Source organism: Ascaphus truei, chromosome 21 (genome assembly GCF_040206685.1).
Source record: "Ascaphus truei isolate aAscTru1 chromosome 21, aAscTru1.hap1, whole genome shotgun sequence".
NCBI lineage: Eukaryota > Metazoa > Chordata > Amphibia > Anura > Ascaphidae > Ascaphus > Ascaphus truei.
Window position 1 is genome coordinate 3,672,890 of NC_134503.1, and position 26,299 is coordinate 3,699,188.

Here is a 26,299-nt window from a genome sequence, read left to right on the forward strand (position 1 = left end):
ACGCGGGAATGCCGGATATATCTGACCCGGCGTCCGTGCGTAGAATTACACGCGGGAATGCCGGATATATCTGTCCGTGTGTAGAAGTACACGCGGGAATGCCGGATATATCTGTCCCTGCGTCCGTGTGTAGAATTACACACGGGAATGCCGGATATATCTGACCCTGCGTCCGTGCGTAGAATTACACGCGGGAATGCCGGATATATCTGACCCTGCGTCTGTGCGTAGAATTACACACGGGAATGCCGGATATATCTGTCCGTGTGTAGAATTACACGCGGGAATGCCGGATATATCTGACCCGGCGTCCGTGCGTAGAATTACACGCGGGAATGCCGGATATATTTGTCCCTGCGTCCGTGCGTAGAATTACACGCGGGAATGCCGGATATATCTGACCCTGCGTCCGTGTGTAGAATTACACGCGGGAATGCCGGATATATCTGACCCTGCGTCTGTGTGTAGAATTACACGCGGGAATGCCGGATATATCTGACCCCGGCGTCCGTGTATAGAATTACACGCGGGAATGCCGGATATATCTGAACCCGGCGTCCGTGCGTAGAATTACACGCGGGAATGCCGGATTTATCTGACCCTGGCGTCCGTGTGTAGAATTACACGCGGGAATGCCGGATATATCTGACCCTGCGTCCGTGCGTAGAATTACTCGCGGGAATGCCGGATATATCTGACCCTGCGTCCGTGCGTAGAATTACACGCGGGAATGCCGGATATATCTGTCCCTGCGTAGAATTAAACGCGGGAATGCCGGATATATCTGATCCTGGCGTCCGTGCGTAGAATTACACGCGGGAATGCCGGATATATCTGACCCTGCGTCCGTGCGTAGCATTACACGCGGGAATGCCGGATATATCTGACCCTGCGTCTGTGTGTAGAATTACACGCGGGAATGCCGGATATATCTGTCCCTGCGTCCGTGTGTAGAATTACACGCGGGAATGCCGGATATATCTGTCCCTGGCGTCCGTGTATAGAATTACACGCGGGAATGCCGGATATATCTGTCCCTGCGTCCGTGCGTAGAATTACACGCGGGAATGCCGGATATATCTGTCCCTGCGTCCGTGCGTAGAATTACACGCGGGAATGCCGGATATATCTGTCCCTGTGTCCGTGCGTAGAATTACACGCGGGAATGCCGGATATATCTGACCCTGCGTCCGTGCATAGAATTACACGCGGGAATGCCGGATATATCTGACCCTGCGTCCGTGCGTAGAATTACACGCGGGAATGCCGGATATATCTGACCCTGCGTCCGTGTGTAGAATTACACGCGGGAATGCCGGATATATCTGACCCCGGCGTCCGTGCGTAGAATTACACGCGGGAATGCCGGATATATCTGACCCTGCGTCCGTGCGTAGAATTACACGCGGGAATGCCGGATATATCTGTCCCTGCGTAGAATTACACGCGGGAATGCTGGATATATCTGTCCCTGCGTAGAATTACACGCGGGAATGCTGGATATATCTGACCCTGCGTCCGTGTGTAGAATTACACGCGGGAATGCCGGATATATCTGTCCCTGCGTCCGTGTGTAGAATTACACGCGGGAATGCCGGATATATCTGACCCCGGCGTCCGTGTGTAGAATTACACGCGGGAATGCCGGATATATCTGTCCCTGCATCCGTGTGTAGATCTGACCCTGCGTCCGTGCGTAGAATTACACGCGGGAATGCCGGATATATCTGTCCCTGCATCCGTGTGTAGATCTGACCCTGCGTCCGTGTGTAGAATTACACGCGGGAATGCCGGATATATCTGCTCCTGCGTCCGTGCGTAGAATTACACGCGGGAATGCCGGATATATCTGACCCTGCGTCCGTGTGTAGAATTACACGCGGGAATGCCGGATATATCTGTCCCTGCGTCCGTGTGTAGAATTACACGCGGGAATGCCGGATATATCTGACCCCGGCGTCCGTGCGTAGAATTACACGCGGGAATGCCGGATATATCTGAACCCGGCGTCCGTGCGTAGAATTACACGCGGGAATGCCGGATTTATCTGACCCTGGCGTCCGTGTGTAGAATTACACGCGGGAATGCCGGATATATCTGACGCTGCGTCCGTGCGTAGAATTACTCACGGGAATGCCGGATATATCTGTCCCTGCGTAGAATTAAACGCGGGAATGCCGGATATATCTGATCCTGGCGTCCGTGCGTAGAATTACACGCGGGAATGCCGGATATATCTGTCCCTGCATCCGTGTGTAGAATTACACGCGGGAATGCCGGATATATCTGACCCTGCGTCCGTGCGTAGAATTACACGCAGGAATGCCGGATATATCTGTCCCTGCGTCCGTGCGTAGAATTACACGCGGGAATGCCGGATATATCTGTCCCTGCGTCCGTGCGTAGAATTACACGCGGGAATGCCGGATATATCTGACCCTGCGTCCGTGCGTAGAATTACACGCGGGAATGCCGGATATATCTGACCCTGCGTCCGTGCGTAGAATTACACGCGGGAATGCCGGATATATCTGTCCCTGCGTAGAATTACACGCGGGAATGCCGGATATATCTGACCCTGCGTCCGTGCGTAGAATTACACGCGGGAATGCCGGATATATCTGACCCTGCGTCCGTGCGTAGAATTACACGCGGGAATGCCGGATATATCTGACCCCGGCGTCCGTGCGTAGAATTACACGCGGGAATGCCGGATATATCTGACCCTGCGTCCGTGCGTAGAATTACACGCGGGAATGCCGGATATATCTGTCCCTGCGTAGAATTACACGCGGGAATGCCGGATATATCTGACCCCGGCGTCCGTGCGTAGAATTACACGCGGGAATGCCGGATATATCTGTCCCTGCGTAGAATTACACGCGGGAATGCCGGATATATCTGACCCCGGCGTCCGTGCGTAGAATTACACGCGGGAATGCCGGATATATCTGTCCCTGCGTAGAATTACATGCGGGAATGCCGGATATATCTGTCCCTGCGTCCGTGTGTAGAATTACACGCGGGAATGCCGGATATATCTGACCCTGCGTCCGTGCGTAGAATTACACGCGGGAATGCCGGATATATCTGACCCTGCGTCCGTGCGTAGAATTACACGCGGGAATGCCGGATATATCTGTCCCTGCGTCCGTGCGTAGAATTACACGCGGGAATGCCGGATATATCTGACCCCGGCGTCCGTGTGTAGAATTACACGCGGGAATGCCGGATATATCTGTCCCTTGCGTCCGTGTGTAGAATTACACGCGGGAATGCCGGATATATCTGTCCCTTGCGTCCGTGTGTAGAATTACACGCGGGAATGCCGGATATATCTGTCCCTGCGTCCGTGCGTAGAATTACACGCGGGAATGCCGGATATATCTGACCCTGCGTCCGTGTGTAGAATTACACGCGGGAATGCCGGATATATCTGTCCCTGCGTCCGTGCATAGAATTACACGCGGGAATGCCGGATATATCTGACCCTGCGTCCGTGTGTAGAATTACACGCGGGAATGCCGGATATATCTGTCCCTGCGTCCGTGCGTAGAATTACACGCGGGAATGCCGGATATATCTGACCCTGCGTCCGTGCGTAGAATTACACGCGGGAATGCCGGATATATCTGTCCCTGCGTCCGTGTGTAGAATTACACGCGGGAATGCCGGATATATCTGTCCCTGCGTAGAATTACACGCGGGAATGCCGGATATATCTGACCCTGCGTCCGTGCGTAGAATTACACGCGGGAATGCCGGATATATCTGTCCCTGCGTAGAATTACACGCGGGAATGCCGGATATATCTGACCCCGGCGTCCGTGCGTAGAATTACACGCGGGAATGCCGGATATATCTGTCCCTGCGTAGAATTACACGCGGGAATGCCGGATATATCTGACCCCGGCGTCCGTGCGTAGAATTACACGCGGGAATGCCGGATATATCTGTCCCTGCGTAGAATTACATGCGGGAATGCCGGATATATCTGTCCCTGCGTCTGTGTGTAGAATTACACGCGGGAATGCCGGATATATCTGACCCTGCGTCCGTGCGTAGAATTACACGCGGGAATGCCGGATATATCTGACCCTGCGTCCGTGCGTAGAATTACACGCGGGAATGCCGGATATATCTGTCCCTGCGTCCGTGCGTAGAATTACACGCGGGAATGCCGGATATATCTGACCCTTGCGTCCGTGTGTAGAATTACACGCGGGAATGCCGGATATATCTGTCCCTTGCGTCCGTGTGTAGAATTACACGCGGGAATGCCGGATATATCTGTCCCTGCGTCCGTGCGTAGAATTACACGCGGGAATGCCGGATATATCTGACCCTGCGTCCGTGTGTAGAATTACACGCGGGAATGCCGGATATATCTGACCCTGCGTCCGTGCATAGAATTACACGCGGGAATGCCGGATATATCTGACCCTGCGTCCGTGCATAGAATTACACGCGGGAATGCCGGATATATCTGACCCCGGCGTCCGTGCGTAGAATTACACGCGGGAATGCCGGATATATCTGTCCCTGCGTAGAATTACACGCGGGAATGCCGGATATATCTGTCCCTGCGTCCGTGCGTATAATTACACGCGGGAATGCCGGATATATCTGATCCTGGCGTCCGTGCATAGAATTACACGCGGGAATGCCGGATATATCTGACCCTGCGTCCGTGCGTAGAATTACACGCGGGAATGCCGGATATATCTGACCCTGCGTCCGTGCGTAGAATTACACGCGGGAATGCCGGATATATCTGACCCTGCGTCCGTGCGTAGAATTACACGCGGGAATGCCGGATATATCTGTCCCTGCGTAGAATTACACGCGGGAATGCCGGATATATCTGACCCTGCGTCCGTGCGTAGAATTACACGCGGGAATGCCGGATATATCTGACCCTGCGTCCGTGTGTAGAATTACACGCGGGAATGCCGGATATATCTGACCCCGGCGTCCGTGCGTAGAATTACATGCGGGAATGCCGGATATATCTGACCCTGGCGTCCGTGCGTAGAATTACACGCGGGAATGCCGGATATATCTGACCCTGCGTAGAATTACACGCGGGAATGCCGGATATATCTGTCCCTGCGTAGAATTACACGCGGGAATGCCGGATATATCTGTCCCTGCGTCCGTGCGTAGAATTACACGCGGGAATGCCGGATATATCTGATCCTGGCGTCCGTGCATAGAATTACACGCGGGAATGCCGGATATATCTGACCCTGCGTCCGTGCGTAGAATTACACGCGGGAATGCCGGATATATCTGACCCTGCGTCCGTGTGTAGAATTACACGCGGGAATGCCGGATATATCTGTCCCTGCGTCCGTGCTTAGAATTACACGCGGGAATGCCGGATATATCTGACCCTGCGTCCGTGCGTAGAATTACACGCGGGAATGCCGGATATATCTGACCCCGGCGTCCGTGTGTAGAATTACACGCGGGAATGCCGGATATATCTGACCCTGCGTCCGTGCGTAGAATTACACGCGGGAATGCCGGATATATCTGACCCTGCGTCCGTGTGTAGAATTACATGCGGGAATGCCGGATATATCTGACCCTGCGTCCGTGCGTAGAATTACACGCGGGAATGCCGGATATATCTGACCCTGCGTCCGTGCGTAGAATTACACGCGGGAATGCCGGATATATCTGACCCTGCGTCCGTGTGTAGAATTACACGCGGGAATGCCGGATATATCTGTCCCTGCATCCGTGTGTAGAATTACACGCGGGAATGCCGGATATATCTGTCCCTGCGTCCGTGCGTAGAATTACACGCGGGAATGCCGGATATATCTGTCCCTGCGTAGAATTACACGCGGGAATGCCGGATATATCTGACCCTGCGTCCGTGCGTAGAATTACACGCGGGAATGCCGGATATATCTGTCCCTGCGTCCGTGTGTAGAATTACACGCGGGAATGCCGGATATATCTGTCCCTGCGTCCGTGCGTAGAATTACACGCGGGAATGCCGGATATATCTGTCCCTGCGTCCGTGCGTAGAATTACACGCAGGAATGCCGGATATATCTGTCCCTGGCGTCCGTGTGTAGAATTACATGCGGGAATGCCGGATATATCTGTCCCTGCGTCCGTGTGTAGAATTACACGCGGGAATGCCGGATATATCTGTCCCTGCGTCCGTGCGTAGAATTACACGCGGGAATGCCGGATATATCTGTCCCTGCGTCCGTGTGTAGAATTACACGCAGGAATGCCGGATATATCTGTCCCTGGCGTCCGTGTGTAGAATTACATGCGGGAATGCCGGATATATCTGACCCTGCGTCCGTGCGTAGAATTACACGCGGGAATGCCGGATATATCTGTCCCTGCGTAGAATTACATGCGGGAATGCCGGATATATCTGTCCCTGCGTCTGTGTGTAGAATTACACGCGGGAATGCCGGATATATCTGACCCTGCGTCCGTGCGTAGAATTACACGCGGGAATGCCGGATATATCTGACCCTGCGTCCGTGCGTAGAATTACACGCGGGAATGCCGGATATATCTGTCCCTGCGTCCGTGCGTAGAATTACACGCGGGAATGCCGGATATATCTGACCCCGGCGTCCGTGTGTAGAATTACACGCGGGAATGCCGGATATATCTGTCCCTTGCGTCCGTGTGTAGAATTACACGCGGGAATGCCGGATATATCTGTCCCTTGCGTCCGTGTGTAGAATTACACGCGGGAATGCCGGATATATCTGTCCCTGCGTCCGTGCGTAGAATTACACGCGGGAATGCCGGATATATCTGACCCTGCGTCCGTGTGTAGAATTACACGCGGGAATGCCGGATATATCTGACCCTGCGTCCGTGCATAGAATTACACGCGGGAATGCCGGATATATCTGACCCTGCGTCCGTGCATAGAATTACACGCGGGAATGCCGGATATATCTGACCCCGGCGTCCGTGCGTAGAATTACACGCGGGAATGCCGGATATATCTGTCCCTGCGTAGAATTACACGCGGGAATGCCGGATATATCTGTCCCTGCGTCCGTGCGTATAATTACACGCGGGAATGCCGGATATATCTGATCCTGGCGTCCGTGCATAGAATTACACGCGGGAATGCCGGATATATCTGACCCTGCGTCCGTGCGTAGAATTACACGCGGGAATGCCGGATATATCTGACCCTGCGTCCGTGCGTAGAATTACACGCGGGAATGCCGGATATATCTGACCCTGCGTCCGTGCGTAGAATTACACGCGGGAATGCCGGATATATCTGTCCCTGCGTAGAATTACACGCGGGAATGCCGGATATATCTGACCCTGCGTCCGTGCGTAGAATTACACGCGGGAATGCCGGATATATCTGACCCTGCGTCCGTGTGTAGAATTACACGCGGGAATGCCGGATATATCTGACCCCGGCGTCCGTGCGTAGAATTACATGCGGGAATGCCGGATATATCTGACCCTGGCGTCCGTGCGTAGAATTACACGCGGGAATGCCGGATATATCTGACCCTGCGTAGAATTACACGCGGGAATGCCGGATATATCTGTCCCTGCGTAGAATTACACGCGGGAATGCCGGATATATCTGTCCCTGCGTCCGTGCGTAGAATTACACGCGGGAATGCCGGATATATCTGATCCTGGCGTCCGTGCATAGAATTACACGCGGGAATGCCGGATATATCTGACCCTGCGTCCGTGCGTAGAATTACACGCGGGAATGCCGGATATATCTGACCCTGCGTCCGTGTGTAGAATTACACGCGGGAATGCCGGATATATCTGTCCCTGCGTCCGTGCTTAGAATTACACGCGGGAATGCCGGATATATCTGACCCTGCGTCCGTGCGTAGAATTACACGCGGGAATGCCGGATATATCTGACCCCGGCGTCCGTGTGTAGAATTACACGCGGGAATGCCGGATATATCTGACCCTGCGTCCGTGCGTAGAATTACACGCGGGAATGCCGGATATATCTGACCCTGCGTCCGTGTGTAGAATTACATGCGGGAATGCCGGATATATCTGACCCTGCGTCCGTGCGTAGAATTACACGCGGGAATGCCGGATATATCTGACCCTGCGTCCGTGCGTAGAATTACACGCGGGAATGCCGGATATATCTGACCCTGCGTCCGTGTGTAGAATTACACGCGGGAATGCCGGATATATCTGTCCCTGCATCCGTGTGTAGAATTACACGCGGGAATGCCGGATATATCTGTCCCTGCGTCCGTGCGTAGAATTACACGCGGGAATGCCGGATATATCTGTCCCTGCGTAGAATTACACGCGGGAATGCCGGATATATCTGACCCTGCGTCCGTGCGTAGAATTACACGCGGGAATGCCGGATATATCTGTCCCTGCGTCCGTGTGTAGAATTACACGCGGGAATGCCGGATATATCTGTCCCTGCGTCCGTGCGTAGAATTACACGCGGGAATGCCGGATATATCTGTCCCTGCGTCCGTGCGTAGAATTACACGCAGGAATGCCGGATATATCTGTCCCTGGCGTCCGTGTGTAGAATTACATGCGGGAATGCCGGATATATCTGTCCCTGCGTCCGTGTGTAGAATTACACGCGGGAATGCCGGATATATCTGTCCCTGCGTCCGTGCGTAGAATTACACGCGGGAATGCCGGATATATCTGTCCCTGCGTCCGTGTGTAGAATTACACGCAGGAATGCCGGATATATCTGTCCCTGGCGTCCGTGTGTAGAATTACATGCGGGAATGCCGGATATATCTGACCCTGCGTCCGTGCGTAGAATTACACGCGGGAATGCCGGATATATCTGACCCTGCGTCCGTGCGTAGAATTACACGCGGGAATGCCGGATATATCTGACCCTGCGTCCGTGTGTAGAATTACATGCGGGAATGCCGGATATATCTGACCCTGCGTCCGTGTGTAGAATTACACACGGGAATGCCGGATATATCTGTCCGTGTGTAGAATTACACGCAGGAATGCCGGATATATCTGACCCTGCGTCCGTGTGTAGAATTACACGCGGGAATGCCGGATATATCTGTCCCTGCGTCCGTGCGTAGAATTACACGCGGGAATGCCGGATATATCTGACCCTGCGTCCGTGCGTAGAATTACACGCGGGAATGCCGGATATATCTGACCCTGCGTCCGTGTGTAGAATTACATGCGGGAATGCCGGATATATCTGACCCTGCGTCCGTGTGTAGAATTACACGCAGGAATGCCGGATATATCTGACCCTGCGTCCGTGTGTAGAATTACACGCGGGAATGCCGGATATATCTGTCCCTGCGTCCGTGCGTAGAATTACACGCGGGAATGCCGGATATATCTGACCCTGCGTCCGTGTGTAGAATTACATGCGGGAATGCCGGATATATCTGTCCCTGCGTCCGTGTGTAGAATTACACGCGGGAATGCCGGATATATCTGACCCTGCGTCCGTGCGTAGAATTACACGCGGGAATGCCGGATATATCTGACCCTGCGTCCGTGCGTAGAATTACACGCGGGAATGCCGGATATATCTGACCCTGCGTCCGTGTGTAGAATTACACGCGGGAATGCCGGATATATCTGACCCTGCGTCCGTGTGTAGAATTACACGCAGGAATGCCGGATATATCTGACCCTGCGTCCGTGTGTAGAATTACACGCGGGAATGCCGGATATATCTGTCCCTGCGTCCGTGCGTAGAATTACACGCGGGAATGCCGGATATATCTGACCCTGCGTCCGTGTGTAGAATTACATGCGGGAATGCCGGATATATCTGACCCTGCGTCCGTGTGTAGATCTGACCCTGCGTCCGTGTGTAGAATTACACGCGGGAATGCCGGATATATCTGACCCTGCGTCCGTGTGTAGAATTACACGCGGGAATGCCGGATATATCTGACCCAGCGTCCGTGTGTAGAATTACATGCGGGAATGCCGGATATATCTGTCCCTGCGTCCGTGCGTAGAATTACACGCGAGAATGCCGGATATATCTGACCCTGCGTCCGTGTGTAGAATTACACGCGGGAATGCCGGATATATCTGACCCTGCGTCCGTGCGTAGAATTACACGCGGGAATGCCGGATATATCTGACCCTGCGTCCGTGCGTAGAATTACACGCGGGAATGCCGGATATATCTGACCCCGGCGTCCGTGTGTAGAATTACACGCGGGAATGCCGGATATATCTGACCCTGCGTCCGTGTGTAGAATTACACGCGGGAATGCCGGATATATCTGTCCCTGGCGTCCGTGTGTAGAATTACACGCGGGAATGACGGATATATCTGTCCCTGGCGTCCGTGTGTAGAATTACACGCGGGAATGCCGGATATATCTGACCCTGCGTCCGTGCGTAGAATTACACGCGGGAATGCCGGATATATCTGTCCCTGCGTCCGTGCGTAGAATTACACGCGGGAATGCCGGATATATCTGTCCCTGCGTCCGTGTGTAGAATTACACGCAGGAATGCCGGATATATCTGACCCTGCGTCCATGCGTAGAATTACACGCGGGAATGCCGGATATATCTGTCCCCGGCGTCTGTGTGTAGAATTACACGCGGGAATGCCGGATATATCTGACCCTGCGTCCGTGTGTAGAATTACATGGGGGAATGCCGGATATATCTGTCCCTGCGTCCGTGTGTAGAATTACATGGGGGAATGCCGGATATATCTGTCCCTGCGTTTGTGTGTAGAATTACACGCGGGAATGCCGGATATATCCGACCCTGCGTCCATGCGTAGAATTACACGCGGGAATGCCGGATATATCTGTCCCCGGCGTCTGTGTGTAGAATTACACGCGGGAATGCCGGATATATCTGACCCTGCGTCCGTGTGTAGAATTACACGCGGGAATGCCGGATATATCTGTCCCCGGCGTCTGTGTGTAGAATTACACGCGGGAATGCCGGATATATCTGACCCCGGCGTCCGAGTGTAGAATTACACGCGGGAATGCCGGATATATCTGACCCTGCGGCCGTGCGTAGAATTACACGCGGGAATGCCGGATATATCTGACCCTGCGTCCGTGCGTAGAATTACACGCGGGAATGCCGGATATATCTGACCCTGTGTCCGTGTGTAGAATTACACGCGGGAATGCCGGATATATCTGTCCCTGCGTCCGTGCGTAGAATTACACGCGGGAATGCCGGATATATCTGACCCTGTGTCCGTGCGTAGAATTACACGCGGGAATGCCGGATATATCTGACCCTGCGTCCGTGTGTAGAATTACACGCGGGAATGCCGGATATATCTGACCCCGGCGTCCGTGTGTAGAATTACACGCGGGAATGCCGGATATATCTGACCCTGCGTCCGTGCGTAGAATTACACGCGGGAATGCCGGATATATCTGTCCCTGAGTCCGTGCGTAGAATTACACGCGGGAATGCCGGATATATCTGACCCTGCGTCCGTGCGTAGAATTACACGCGGGAATGCCGGATATATCTGACCCTGCGTCCGTGCGTAGAATTACACGCGGGAATGCCGGATATATCTGACCCCGGCGTCCGTGTGTAGAATTACACGCGGGAATGCCGGATATATCTGTCCCTGCGTCCGTGTGTAGAATTACACGCGGGAATGCCGGATATATCTGACCCTGGCGTCCGTGTGTAGAATTACACGCGGGAATGCCGGATATATCTGACCCCGGCGTCCGTGTGTAGAATTACACGCGGGAATGCCGGATATATCTGTCCCTGCGTCCGTGCGTAGAATTACACGCGGGAATGCCGGATATATCTGACCCTGCGTCCGTGCGTAGAATTACACGCGGGAATGCCGGATATATCTGACCCTGTGTCCGTGTGTAGAATTACACGCGGGAATGCCGGATATATCTGTCCCTGCGTCCGTGCGTAGAATTACACGCGGGAATGCCGGATATATCTGACCCTGTGTCCGTGCGTAGAATTACACGCGGGAATGCCGGATATATCTGACCCTGCGTCCGTGTGTAGAATTACACGCGGGAATGCCGGATATATCTGACCCCGGCGTCCGTGTGTAGAATTACACGCGGGAATGCCGGATATATCTGACCCTGCGTCCGTGCGTAGAATTACACGCGGGAATGCCGGATATATCTGTCCCTGAGTCCGTGCGTAGAATTACACGCGGGAATGCCGGATATATCTGACCCTGCGTCCGTGCGTAGAATTACACGCGGGAATGCCGGATATATCTGACCCTGCGTCCGTGCGTAGAATTACACGCGGGAATGCCGGATATATCTGACCCCGGCGTCCGTGTGTAGAATTACACGCGGGAATGCCGGATATATCTGTCCCTGCGTCCGTGTGTAGAATTACACGCGGGAATGCCGGATATATCTGACCCTGGCGTCCGTGTGTAGAATTACACGCGGGAATGCCGGATATATCTGACCCCGGCGTCCGTGTGTAGAATTACACGCGGGAATGCCGGATATATCTGTCCCTGCGTCCGTGCGTAGAATTACACGCGGGAATGCCGGATATATCTGACCCTGCGTCCGTGCGTAGAATTACACGCGGGAATGCCGGATATATCTGACCCTGCGTCCGTGTGTAGAATTACACGCGGGAATGCCGGATATATCTGTCCCTGACGTCCGTGCGTAGAATTACACGCGGGAATGCTGGATATATCTGACCCTGCGTCCGTGCGTAGAATTACACGCGGGAATGCTGGATATATCTGTCCCTGCGTCCGTGCGGAGAATTACACGCGGGAATGCCGGATATATCTGACCCTGCGTCTGTGCGTAGAATTACACGCGGGAATGCCGGATATATCTGTCCCCGCCGTCCGTGCGTAGAATTACACGCGGGAACGCCGGATATATCTGTCCCTGGCGTCCGTGTATAGAATTACACGCGGGAATGCCGGATATATCTGACCCTGCGTCCGTGCGTAGAATTAAACGCGGGAATGCCGGATATATCTGTCCCTGCGTCCGTGCGTAGAATTACACGCGGTAATGCCGGATATATCTGTCCCTACGTCCGTGTGTAGAATTACACGCGGGAATGCCGGATATATCTGACCCTGCGTCCGTGCGTAGAATTACACGCGGGAATGCCGGATATATCTGACCCTGCGTCCGTGCGTAGAATTACACGCGGGAATGCCGGATATCAGAAACCCAGCGCATGGATGTGCAGAACGAGGTCACAGGTCAGATTACTCCTGGACGACGCTCTGGACTTCCTGCTCCCTTATATTATAGAACTGTCACAGAGACCCGAGACCCGTTCTGCACCTTTATTTACCGCTTTTCTGCAGCAATAACGGCCGTTTTTTTTCTCGTCTCAGATGCTGTAACACGGGGCGACTATCCCCAGTCCTCAAAGGGCAACCAACAGGTCAGGTTTTCAGGATATCCCTACTTCAGCACAGGTGGCTCAGTTGAAGACTGAGCCACTGATTGAGCCACCTGTGCTGAAGCAGGGATATCCCTAATGCCTGCCCTGCCGGTGGCCTTTGAGTACTGAAGTTGGGCGCCCCCTGCTGTAACACCTTCTGCTTCGCCTTATTGTCATGCATCACTTGCCCTCGTTTTATGGAGGGAATTAAACTTAATTGGGAATGAAACTTAATTAAAACTTAATTAAAACTTAATTAATTCTTAATTGTGACCCACAAAAAAAACAGCTTTCAATGTGTTTGAGAGAACAAGAATAAATAAAAGGCATGGAAGCTGCTTCAGGACACGTACCTTTTATTGGGATTTAATTCTATTTATAACCAGAGGTTGGCTTCTTACTATACGTCTTCTTGATGGGAATATGGTTATGGGAATCTCCTTATAGAGATCCTATATAGAAGACATTGGATTGTACGCCTTGTCCCACTGACCCTATAAAGGACAGTATTGGGTATATAGGGCACCTGTTGGGTGCAGAAAGGAGCATTCCCCGAATGGTTCCGTTTCTCCCCCTCGATGTGTCGTGCCCGGAGAACCCCGACCCGTCACTGTCCTGGTGAGGACGAGGTATTTTCTTCCCAGGTGCCGCATTAAATGTAACATTCCAGCCTGGGAGGGATGTCACAGGCCTGCGTTATCCGTGACGGGGCAAATTCTCCGGGCTGCGGTTTGGGAGGGGGTGTGTGTGTACAGGGAGGGGGAACATCTCCCGGCTTCCTGTTCCCATGGAGGTGTTATTCTTTGTCATGGACTTGCTAAGCCGCCCGCAGACAGACTGGGTGATGCCTTCAGGCAGATGGACTAAAGCTGCCCCGTGCTGCGTTTGCCGAGAGGCCCTCACATGCCCTGTGTCTGCTGTCATAGTCAGCGCTGCCCGTGGGAACAGCCAGAGAATTAGGAAATGCATTGCTATCAATTGTCAGCGATCAAGAGCTACCGACAGGGCAGGTTTGCAGGATACCCCTGCTTCAGCACAGGTGGCTCAATCTTCGATTGAGTAATCTGTGCTGAAGCAAGGACCAATTGGCCACCTGTGCTGAAGCTGGGGTATCCTGAAAACCTGACCTGAGTGTTACTAAGAACGTCTTCGCCACATTGAGGCAGAACTGTAACATGCTCCACTAGTCTACAGGCCTCAGCGCCGATCTTCTGCCATCGGTGACACCAGCTGACGGGATGTCTCATTTACAGGGCGCTCATGGGATTCAGGGCAAGCAAGGTCTGAGCGGGCAACAGGTATGTAAACAGATTGTAAGCTCTTTGGCCCAGTGATTCATATCTGCCATTGCTTGCATGTCTGGATAATGGAGCTCTGTATTAAAACATATCGCCGTTCTCCACACCCTGGTGGTAGAGTTAGGAGAAGGGACCGGTCCCCAAGCCTCGCGGATCAGAACTGGTCCTTGGCAGAAGCTGCTCACTGATCCTCCGACTTAGCACTTAGACTATAATTCCCACCCTCTGCGATGGAAGAACACCCCGCTGGTCCCTCCGTGCTATTTAACAGCTCTTGTTCTTTCTGTGTGCAGGGCAAGGTGGGAGACCGAGGGCTGGCCGGGCCACGGGGGTTTCCAGTAAGTCCCAGCACATTTTTGAAGGCCTCGTAGTTAGAGGAGTGGGGGACACAGACAGAGCTGACTTTCTTATTCTTACAGGGAATCCCAGGATCCTCTGGGCCACCTGGGGATAAGGGAATCCCAGGAAATCCGGCAAGTATCAACCAGCCAAACCTATTCTCCCACAACACGCCATCATGTCACCCATTCTGTCTCTCTCTAGTAGTGTCTTTGCGCACTGTTATTCCGCTCCATGGTTTTATCCTCTCGCAGAGTGGCTCGCTCATACCTGTCGTCTCCTTTTTATCACTATCTCTCACCATCTGTAACTAAACACCGGCTGTAAGGACATGGCACCCACATAAAGTACGATTAAGAGGCCACATGTAATGTGTGCATTGTAGAACACGTAACATGTAATGTGTACATTGTAGAACACGTAACATGGAATGTGTGCATTGTAGAACACGTAACATGTAATGTGTGCATTGTAGAACACGTAACATGGAAGGTTTGCATTGTAGAACACGTAACATGTAATGTGTGCATTGTAGAACACGTAACATGGAAGGTTTGCATTCTAGAAAACATCCTGTTGGAAGCTTAATGTTATAGAACACATCCCATAAAAGGTTGACTGTCTAGAACACGTCGCATAGATGGTTCACTGTCTAGAACACATCCCATAAAAGGTTGACTGTCTAGAACACGTCACATAGATGGTTCACTGTCTAGAACACATCCCATAAGAGGTTGACTGTCTAGAACACGTCACATAGATGGTTCACTGTCTAGAACACATCACATAGAAGGCTGACTGTCTAGAACACATCACATAGAAGGCTGACTGTCTGGAAGACATCACTTAGAAGGCTGACTTTCTAGAACACGTCACATAGAAGGTTGACTGTCTAGAACACATCCCATAAGAGGTTGACTGTCTAGAACACGTCACATAGATGGTTCACTGTCTAGATCACATCACATAGAAGGCTGACTGTCTAGAACACATCACATAGAAGGCTGGCTGTCTAGAACACATCACATAGAAGGCTGACTGTCTAGAACACATCACATAGAAGGCTGACTTTCTAGAAGACATCACATAGAAGGCTGACTGTCTAGAACACATCACATAGAAGGCTGACTTTCTAGAAGACATCACATAGAAGGCTGACTGTCTAGAACACATCACATAGAAGGCTGACTTTCTAGAAGACATCACATAGAAGGCTGACTGTCTAGAACACGTCACATAGATGGTTCACTGTCTAGAACACAACCCATAAGAGGTTGACTGTCTAGAACACGTCACATAGAGGATTCACTGTCTAGAACACATCCCATAAGAGGTTGACTGTCTAGAACACATCACATAGAAGGCTGACTTTCAAGAACACGTCACATAGAAGGTTGACTGTCTAGAAGACATCACATAGAAGGCTGACTTTCTAGAAGACATCACATAGAAGGCTGACTGTCTAGAACACGTCACATAGATGGTTCACTGTCTAGAACACAACCCATAACAGGTTGACTGTCTAGAACATGTCACATAGAGGATTCACTGTCTAGAACACATCCCATAAGAGGTTGACTGTCTAGAGCACATCACATAGAAGGCTGACTTTCTAGAACACATCACATAGAAGGTTGACTGTCTAGAACACATCACATAGAAGGCTGACTTTCTAGAACACGTCACATAGAAGGTTGACTGTCTAGAAGACATCACATAGAAAGTTGACTGTCTAGAAGACATCACATAGAAGGCTGACTTTCTAAAACACATCACATAGAAGGCTGACTGTCTGGAAGACATCACATAGAAGGTTGACTGTCTAGAACACGTCAAATAGATGGTTGACAGTCTAGAAGACATATGGCATTACAACACTTTGCATGGAATGAGCGCATTCAATCCATTAATTCTATCACGCAAACTGCTCTTTATGAAGCACTAACAAATCCTATAAGCAATATTTGCTTTCTCTTGCAGGGGCCTCTGGGACCACAAGGACCTGTCGGAGCTTTGGGCGAAATTGGGCACAAGGTAGAAACATTTGACACGTTCAGTAATATTCCTAAAAAAAAAAACAGTTTGACCTTGGAAATGACATTGGCCGTGCCATGGGTCCTCGTCCCACGCTGAGCACTTCCAGCGCGCCTCTGAGAGTGACGGTGTTTCATGGGGACTACCGTTGCAAAGATACACACACACACACACACACACACACACATTTCCTCACATCGCCGGCTGTGCGGTTACAAATACACAGTCACAGCAAGCTCAAAATCACAAATCCACACTGTTATGCTGTATATTTCTATACTCGGTAGCACTGGGCAAGTGATCCCCAATATACAACAGGAAAAAGAGACGCCCAAATGCACATCCAATATACCAAACTATTTACTTCATTTATAGATTTTCTTTTCAAAAGTACAAGTACTTCACTGCGTTAAGGTGGTCCCATGTATCGGGGTCTCTCTTGGTTTCCATGCTGTATGGTTCTATGGCTTCCCCATTATACTGTGATTGGGTGATCTTCAAAGTCTTTATTTATATATATATATATATATATATATATATTAATATATATATATCCATATATTTAAACACACATATATATATATTACTTTATGGAAATATGGCTGCTCATTGCTGTATTCTGATTTGGATACAAGGCCCTACAAGCACTTTCGGGTTGGCAATGAAATTCTGACTTTGGATATCAGTTGCTGTACATTTGGTATTTTTTCCCCTACGTCCTCATTATCACTAGAAGAAAGATAGGACACGAGCCCAGGGGACTGAGCGGGACGGATGTAGTTGAGCCGTTTGTGTCCATAAATCCCCGTTAAAGTAGATCGGAATCTGGGGCCAAACAACGTCACAAGCGGCCACTTCCACGTATATAGAATGATCCCCTTCGGATGCTGTGAAGTAGTCTTCGACACGCTCAGGAAGATGCACGCCCCATTTAGATGACCGGTGCTTACATGTCCCTGAGTAATGAGAAGACGGCTTCCCAGCATTGCCTAGCAGCGTTGTTGTTACCCAATCCAGTCGCTGGGAGGGGTGATTCCTTTTTGCAGGGGGGGGGGGATGATGCCCAAATGGTCCTGTTTTAAGATGCTCTCATGTACCATCAAACTCTACCATGCTTCTACCAGAAAGCCGCTCCCCCGTGATACATTGTAACGGGGGCGTTTCCCTGGTAACCGAGCTTTCCATGGCTGGGTATACAGGTGGCCAGTCTGCCACAAGTGTAGCAATGAGGGCCCGGCACAGCTAGGAACCACCTCCAGAGAAACCCGGGAGAGTTCACACGGATCGGCACCAAAGAAGCAATAGGCACATGTGGCTGTAATGTCTAAATCAGGGCAGGGCAACTGCAGCCCTCAAGGGCCACCAACAGGTCAGGAATGAAGGATATCCCTGCTTCAGCGCAGGTGGCTCAATCAGTGGCTCAGTCGAAGACTGAGCCACTGATTGAGCCACCTGTGCTGAAGCAGGGATATCCTGAACACCTGACCTGTTGGTGGCACTTGAGGGCTTGAGTTGACCAGTCTGCAACTGAGCCACTGATTGAGCCACCTGTGCTGAAGCAGGGATATCCTGAACACCTGACCTGCTGGAAGGTCTGGACGACTGGAGTTGCCCATCCCCTGGTATACATGGACTCCAGGCCTCTCTGGCAGCAGCGGAGGTGTTGATATGACCGGACTCCATCCTTTCCCGTCTTGTAACTAGCTGCTTTTGTTGCAGGGACCTCCAGGGGAGAAAGGGGAGCCGGGACCCCCAGGCGAACCCGGGATGAAGGTGAGAGACTTTGCAGGAGGGATTGCTGTGTGCGCGCAGAGGAGCGCACACAGCCCCCGTCATCCTCGGCCAAAATGTTGGTTTTAATGTTTATTGATACTCTTTAAGTATCTTAAGTATTTCTTTACTATTGATACTCTAAGGAGCTGTTTATACCAAGGCAAGAAAGTGTTACTCTGGCAAGAGTTGGGCAACATACCGATAAGATGGGTACTAACCTGGTAATGGTGGCAGTGCCATCAGTCAGTAAATGTTACAATCCCGCATCTTCCAAAGAGGCAGAGCTGGCGCACCCGTGGGCACGCAGCACCCGCCCCTCCCACACAATCCCCCTGCCCCGCGGGTAACCTCCGTCCCTTCCCCTAAATACCCACTAAATGCCGGACGCACCCTTAGAACATTTGAATGTTTTCAATTAAAATAGTTCATGGCGTCTTGTATCCTATTGCGATAAATCTCATCCCGATATATATTTCTTAACGGGGTTACTGTGCCCGGCGCGGGACGCACAGCGAGCCTCTCCTACTCTTCCTGCGCCTGCGTCGGATGGAGGGAGGTGTTTGGTGCAGATTTGGGAAGATAAGGGACAGGATTGGGGTACATATCATTATAATACGGGGCTCGCTTAGCACCTCCCTAACGCCACTCCCCAGACAGGGTGAAACCGGGACCTTGTCACATCGATGGTCAGCGTATCGATGGTTAATGGCTTTGTGTGTGATTTCTAAGACAAAACGAAGAGAAAATAACATTGAGGTCTCTTTAAGCCAGCTTGGATATTCTGGGCTTGTCCCAAAGACATTTGTGTTTTAATGTCACCCTGTGTATTTGGCTGGTTCCGGCAGCTCTCTGTCTTGTACGCCTCGCTCTTCAGGATCACACGCTTTTCCCCCTCTGTTACTCTGTATTTTATTTTCCACCCTCATTGTTTTTGGCAAAACCCTTCTCCCCCTTATCACAGGAGCTACTGTTCCCATTATGTGTCAGGGGTGAAATGTAAGCCTCCCCTCCTGCCCCTTTTCTCTGGGAACAAAACCCCATTGATGTGCGCGGCCTTGCCGCTGGGAAATGCCAGGCTCACAGTAGCTGGCTCCTCTCCGCGTCTGACAGCGCGACGCTTTCTGATCTCAGCCGGACAGGGGAGGAGTTCTGGCCCCGGCTGCACACGCAGATTCACTCTCTGCGTGCCGAGAGTTTCAATGATCTCCTTAGCATGAGAGCGGGGGCTTGCTGTGTGGGACACAGCTGCTTCTCCTGAGCTTCTTCTCAGCCTTCTATATCAGGGAATTTTGGTTCATTTTTCTTTAGATACCAATGTTAAAAAATAGCGATGGCACAAGTACAGGAAGAAAGTATGCTTTCTATAAGAAGTGTGAGCTGCCCTGTGCACACGCCCGCCTGTATTACACCTGTCAACTAGATCCACATTGTAAGGACATTTTTCTAGTTCTTAAACTCCCAGCCATTGGCAACCATGGCACGAAACGCCCCCTCTGTGTTCCTCTCCACAGGGAGACATCGGCCCACTGGGGATCCCCGGAGAACAAGGACTGATCGGCCAGAGGGTGAGTATTCCCCGATCCGCTTAGATATGTGTCTGGATTTGTCACGCAAGGGCAAATGTGCAGCTGCAGCCCTCTCCCTTACTGAGCGGAGCGGGTTTGCGGGTTTGAAGGTTCCCCATGGCAGCTGGGTGGGTGTTGGGACAGTATCGGGGTTTGCAGGTCATAATGGTGAGCAAAGTTCTAGAACCCATAAGGGTCCTGGAGAGGAGGAGATTCATCATGCAGATTCGCCACCTTGTAGAGGACCCACAAGAGTTCAAAACAGATGTAATTCATGTGTACATACGAAGAAGAGACCTGTGAGGTTTAGAATGCTCTGTACATATGAAGAAGAGACCCATGAGGCTCTGTACACACTATAAAGTCCCTTCTGTTGTTTCATTAAAAGTTATCACAACCGATGACAAATATAACCGTTGGTACAAAAAGGCAGAAAGCCGCCACTGTGCTGTAGACACAGCTGTGTGCGTGTAGCATGTACATTGCCAGCGCTGCTAATACCCTGCGCTCTTTGCAGGGAGAGATCGGACTGGAGGGGGACACTGGCATGATGGGCCCTGATGGCATGAAGGTAAGTAGGAGCGCGGGTGTGCGGGGGGGGGGGGGGGGGAGGTGGCGTGACGAGGAGGTTAGGGCTCATAGTTACTAGGAATCGTTCTGCCGTGTGACACCGGACTGGAAGACTTCTCACAACTCAATGACTTGAATCAAGAGGACGCTGTCTGGTGGCAGAAGAATGCCTAGTACAGTACTGAGTATGTGGCCCTATGTTATATGCTTCGTGACATCCTCGTACCCTCCTCTATCCACAGGGGGAGAAGGGAGAGCCAGGCCCGGAGGGGGGAAAAGGAGATAAGGGCACGGAAGGGTTAAAAGGGAAAGACGGACCCCCTGGTCACCCTGGAATCACAGGTGTCAGAGTGAGTATTAAAAGTACCTGCTGCCACTTGTGTCTTTCGCCCTACAAAGCCCCTGCAGTTGGCGCAGGGTAACAGAGACGCCGTCAGAACATTTGCCTTGATACCCCACGATAATAACCCCCAGAGAATCCTTTCTCACGGCGGCGTTCTCCGAGATATATTTCAGTAATCCCCATTTTGGTGTCATTTTCAATATGCCTCTCTGAGCATCAGGGTATCAAAGCACCCTTTCCGCTCCAGTGCTCCATCAGTATCACCAGAGAAAGTACTCTCCCTGGGCCCTGAAGAAGCGTTCACTACGTGAAACGCGCGCGTCGGCAGTTTACCTCCTGCACACGCGGGAAGCTCATTTATTTAAAATGCAGCAGCATTCTGATATTCATCAGCGTCTGTGTACATCCTAAGCTTCCCTGCCTGTGCATGTTACATGGGATCGCGCTATACAACACTATCGCGGGATCCTCCAGCCAGAGGGGCTATTGAGTTGCTCACCTTCAGACAGGCAAGTCCTCGAGCACATCAGCGCTGATATAACCAGGACCAGCGCTGATGTAGGGGACTGTGCGTTATTAGTTAGTTCCTCCACTTGGTTACAGATACAGGTCATCTGATCTTTGAGAGGGAGGGTGGTGCGCTTATGGGTTTCACTTACTAAACCCTGGTTCAACCATCCTTACACCACACTCCTTTGAGCTGAACATTTGGCTTTATATTATATATTAACCCTTTATCTGCTGAACAGCAATGCAGGGGGTTACAGCCTACAACATCACATTCATTGATTAGTGCTAACCCTCCTGTGCCGCTGCATACACGTTGGAAGTTGCCTTTATGCCATAATTCACCCTTTGTGCGCAGCACAGTATCACGCTCACGTCAGGGTATTTGCATATATATACCTAGTATCTGCATCTGGCTCCTTATACAGCGTCCATTGGGCAGCAACAGCAGATAACACTGACAACCTATATTGACACGAGTTAAGGTTTACCCTGGTCAACAACAACCTACCTCACCTACAGTTTAGGTGTCTAGAGGATTATTTTATGCCTTAGCCAATGCCATACTATCCTGTATCTTTCTACGCAGTATGTCCATGAGCCTGCACCTATGATCAATAGTGGGGGCTACACAGGTTCTCACCATAGACCTGGCTCACACAGCGCATATCTATATCAGGGACAGACATCACATAGGTCTAACCAAGCGCACATTATGCCATACTAAATATTGTACCTATCCTCAGTGTATCAATTTAGTACGTATCATACGCCTGGATACACTCGCAAGGAGAGTGTCTTCAAGTGGGCTCTCAGAGGCTCCTTTTTCCTATATTTTTAGGTAGCTACTATCCGTAGCGCTTGATCCCCAATATTTATTAGGGATTCTATTTACACCTACCCACCTTACCGTAGGTGGGGTATATAGGATACAGTCACGAGCTGTTTATCATCATTTAATTACGTTTTAACCCCCTATTTTTTATTCAAGGTTATCAATAAAGTATATTTTAAATTTACAACATAACATTCCGAGTGATTGAGTGCTGCAAGACTGGGTCCTTTTTCTTCTGTATGATATTAATATTTACAAGTGCAGGAGAAACGCTCACAGACCGCCGGGGTGTTCCGGATAAATGGGGGTGCAGCTGGGAGGGAGCCGGTACAGGGAGCTGGTACAGGGAGCCGGTACACGGAGCCGGTACAGGGAGCCGGTACACGGAGCCGGTACACGGAGCCGGTACAGGGAGCCGGTACACTGAGCCGGTACAGGGAGCCGGTACACTGAGCCGGTACACGGAGCCGGTACAGGGAGCCGGGACAGGGAGCCGGGACAGGGAGCCGGGACAGGGAGCCGGGACAGGGAGCCGGGACAGGGAGCCGGGACAGGGAGCCGGGACAGGGAGCCGGTACACGGAGCCGGTACACGGAGCCGGTACAGGGAGCCGGTACACTGAGCCGGTACACGGAGCCGGTACACGGAGCCGGTACAGGGAGCCGGTACAGGGAGCCGGTACACGGAGCCGGTACACGGAGCCGGTACACGGAGCCGGTACACGGAGCCGGTACACGGAGCCGGTACACTGAGCCGGTACACTGAGCCGGTACACGGAGCCGGTACACGGAGCCGGTACAGGGAGCCGGTACAGGGAGCCGGTACACGGAGCCGGTACACGGAGCCGGTACACGGAGCCGGTACACGGAGCCGGTACACGGAGCCGGTACACGGAGCCGGTACAGGGAGCTGGTTGATAGCAGGCTATTGCTCTCATATTGGGAGCAATGCTTGTTAATCGCTGCACTCCACAAGGTAATTAGTGATGTTCAAAACTAACATTTAATCAGTATTGATAGTTAACAAATATTTACAATACTAATGCTATAGGTCAGGAGCGGCCAACTCCAGTCGTGAAGGGCCACCAACAGGTCAGGCTGTAAGGATATCCCTGCTTCAGCACAGACGGTGCAGTCGAAGACTGGCAACTCCAGTCCTCAAAAGCCACCAACAGGTCAGGCTGTAAAGATATCCCTGCTTCAGCACAGACGGTGCAGTCGAAGACTGGCCAACTCCAGTCCTCAAAAGCCACCAACAGGTCAGGCTGTAAAGATATCCCTGCTTCAGCACAGGAGACTTAATCAGTGGCTCAGTCTTTGACTGAGCCACTGATTGAGCCACCTGTGCTGAAGCAGGGATATCCTTAATACCTGACCTGTTGGTGGCTCTTGAGGACTGGCGTTGGCCAGTCTTCGACTGCACCGTCTGTGCTGAAGCAGGGATATCTTTACAGCCTGACCTGTTGGTGGCCCTTCACGACTGGAGTCGGCCCCTCCTAGTATAGGGGAACAGGAGACCCCTTCTCCCCCCTCCCCTCCCCCCCAGTGATGGAAGCAGATGCGGGGACCTTAAGTATACTCTGCACTCTACTTCGGACGCTGCAGAGAAACAGAAACATCTGCAAAGGGTTAAAATGGGAAGAGTTCTCTCTGCGATTCTGCGCAGTGCGTCCGGGGGAGGGTCCTGCCTCTGTGTGCGCTCATACGCTCACAGCTCCCTCCTCCCCTTTGCACCTCTCCCAAAACAAATTAGGCGGAGGCCAGAGTTTTTAATTGAATTGCTCCACAAGTGTCTTCGTGTGCTTTGGGGGGAGGTGGGTGGGTGGGGGGAGGGGGGCAGGACGTGACTCAATAGGAGGGTTTGGGGAGGAGATACTGGATGCAGAGACTGTAAGAGGTTGTGACACGTTCTCCATATCTTTTGCTAGCATCCACAAGTCTCTGCCAGGCAGGTCCGCCACCGGCATTTTTCCCGGCGTGTGCATCCAGGCCCGGGGTTGTTGTTCAGCGAGGCGGGTGCTGAGCACTTGTTGGGCGGGGGCAGTGCCCAGTGCTTGTTGAGTGGGGGAGAGTCTTTGACCTAAACCCGGGTTCTACCAGTTCTGCTTAATGGGCCCAGCAGAATAAGGGGGGCCCGTCTGGCCAATGCCGGAAGTGACATCTGACTTCTGGTCAGGCTCAGCTTCTGGGTTTGGCCGGACGGACCCCCATTCCCGGCCGAGACTGCGAACGACCTGGCTGCCAGGTCTTTGTGGGAATCCGTGCGTCTCTCAGACCCGTATCCATTCCTAAAACGCCAGAATAGATCATCCCTACTGTGCGGCAAAGTACCCGTACTGTGAGCTTCTTAACTACAACCCCTGATGTTTGGAGGGGTCACCGGTGGTAGGGTGGGCATTGTGCATTACTAAGTGAAACTAACGACCGGTCCCGGCTAGGAAGCTTTAGAGTGCAGTGATAGTGTGTCCTCATACAGTATATACAGTGCGACTCTAATCTCACACATGAGCCGAATCATTGTGCACGAGGAGAGTGTGGTCTTCAGGGAGCACCGATTGTCCATGGACCACAGTGCTCCAACAATGCTTCGTTTCACCACCCATCACACTGCTGACAGACACGCAACATCTGAACGACACATCAGAGACCCCAGCAGCTGCACTGACATTGCACAAGACCGGAGAGCAGCTGGGAGCATCCCTGTCCCATCTGTATCTCTTCTCACAAGCAGAGACCCCTTGTAATGCCCCCCACCCCCTCTATCACGCAGCCATTCACATGCATGTTCTCTGTGAACTCAGTGGGGGGGTTGGGGGGTGGGGTAAGTAGTGGTACCGGGAGAATTTCCACAAGTTCTAGGCTGGTTAACATTTTTGGGATTGCGTCATTGTGCATCATTACGTCCCCCCGCGTGGAGTAGTGCCAGTTGGCAGACAGCGAGTCTGACGGTGGTTAGGGGGCATTGGCTGGCGCCCCCTCCTCTTCTGTATTTCCATAACGGACGTTCGAATCCATCGCTACCCCATCCCCGATGCTTCCTTGTACCTACCTGATTGCAAGTGGCTGATACCTTGTGTAGCGGGGAGTACACCGGTTTGATACTTGCCTCTGGAGCGCTCGTCTCGTTTCTTCTCTTCTACCCGAGACCCGGTTGGATCTCGTACTTGTGGGCTCACCAGGCGGCCATGCACACCAACATGCCAAGAGGAAATCATATACCTTCCACATCAGCCTGTGCTGCGCCAGGGGTCTCTCCTACATACATGTAATCATGCATAAACATTCACATGTATATAAACACACGCATGACAATAGTTATTATAAAATATATTTGTATATAGTTATTTAAAAATGTAGGCGCTTTGTCTATTTATTATTTTTTAACATGGGTTTGGAGCAGGGGGGGCTCGAGAGCTGAACCCCCATTAATTTTAGCTCCGGGGACCCCCTGCTGCCAGGGATACTTACCTCCGAAAGGGGTCCCGGTATCTCGGCAAAGTTTAAAGCCCCCTGGTCAAATGAGCCAATAGGAAGCGTCCCCCTATGACGTCACAGCTTCCCATTGGCTCGCATGGCGCCGGAGCTGTGAAAATCAGCCATAATGTGAACCCTGCTACCGGCTCCCACTACGAAGGTCT

The 26,299-nt window shown here is 51.8% G+C and overlaps 2 protein-coding genes across 2 annotated transcripts in view; one reads left to right on the plus strand and one right to left on the minus strand.

The window, feature by feature from the left end:
- Positions 1-19,635, minus strand: part of RIBC1 (RIB43A domain with coiled-coils 1) — a 538,781-nt gene extending 519,146 nt beyond the window's left edge. The window contains exon 1 of the mRNA XM_075578499.1: positions 19,628-19,635. The gene's annotated coding sequence lies outside the window, so the exon portion shown is untranslated. The remainder of the gene's footprint in view (positions 1-19,627) is intronic.
- Positions 1-26,299, plus strand: part of COL27A1 (collagen type XXVII alpha 1 chain) — a 263,084-nt gene that overhangs the window by 139,416 nt on the left and 97,369 nt on the right. Inside the window, 8 exon segments of the mRNA XM_075578501.1 lie at positions 14,652-14,696; positions 14,990-15,034; positions 15,116-15,169; positions 17,016-17,069; positions 18,789-18,842; positions 20,354-20,407; positions 20,925-20,978; positions 21,220-21,327. Coding sequence (XP_075434616.1) covers positions 14,652-14,696; positions 14,990-15,034; positions 15,116-15,169; positions 17,016-17,069; positions 18,789-18,842; positions 20,354-20,407; positions 20,925-20,978; positions 21,220-21,327 — 468 coding nt within the window.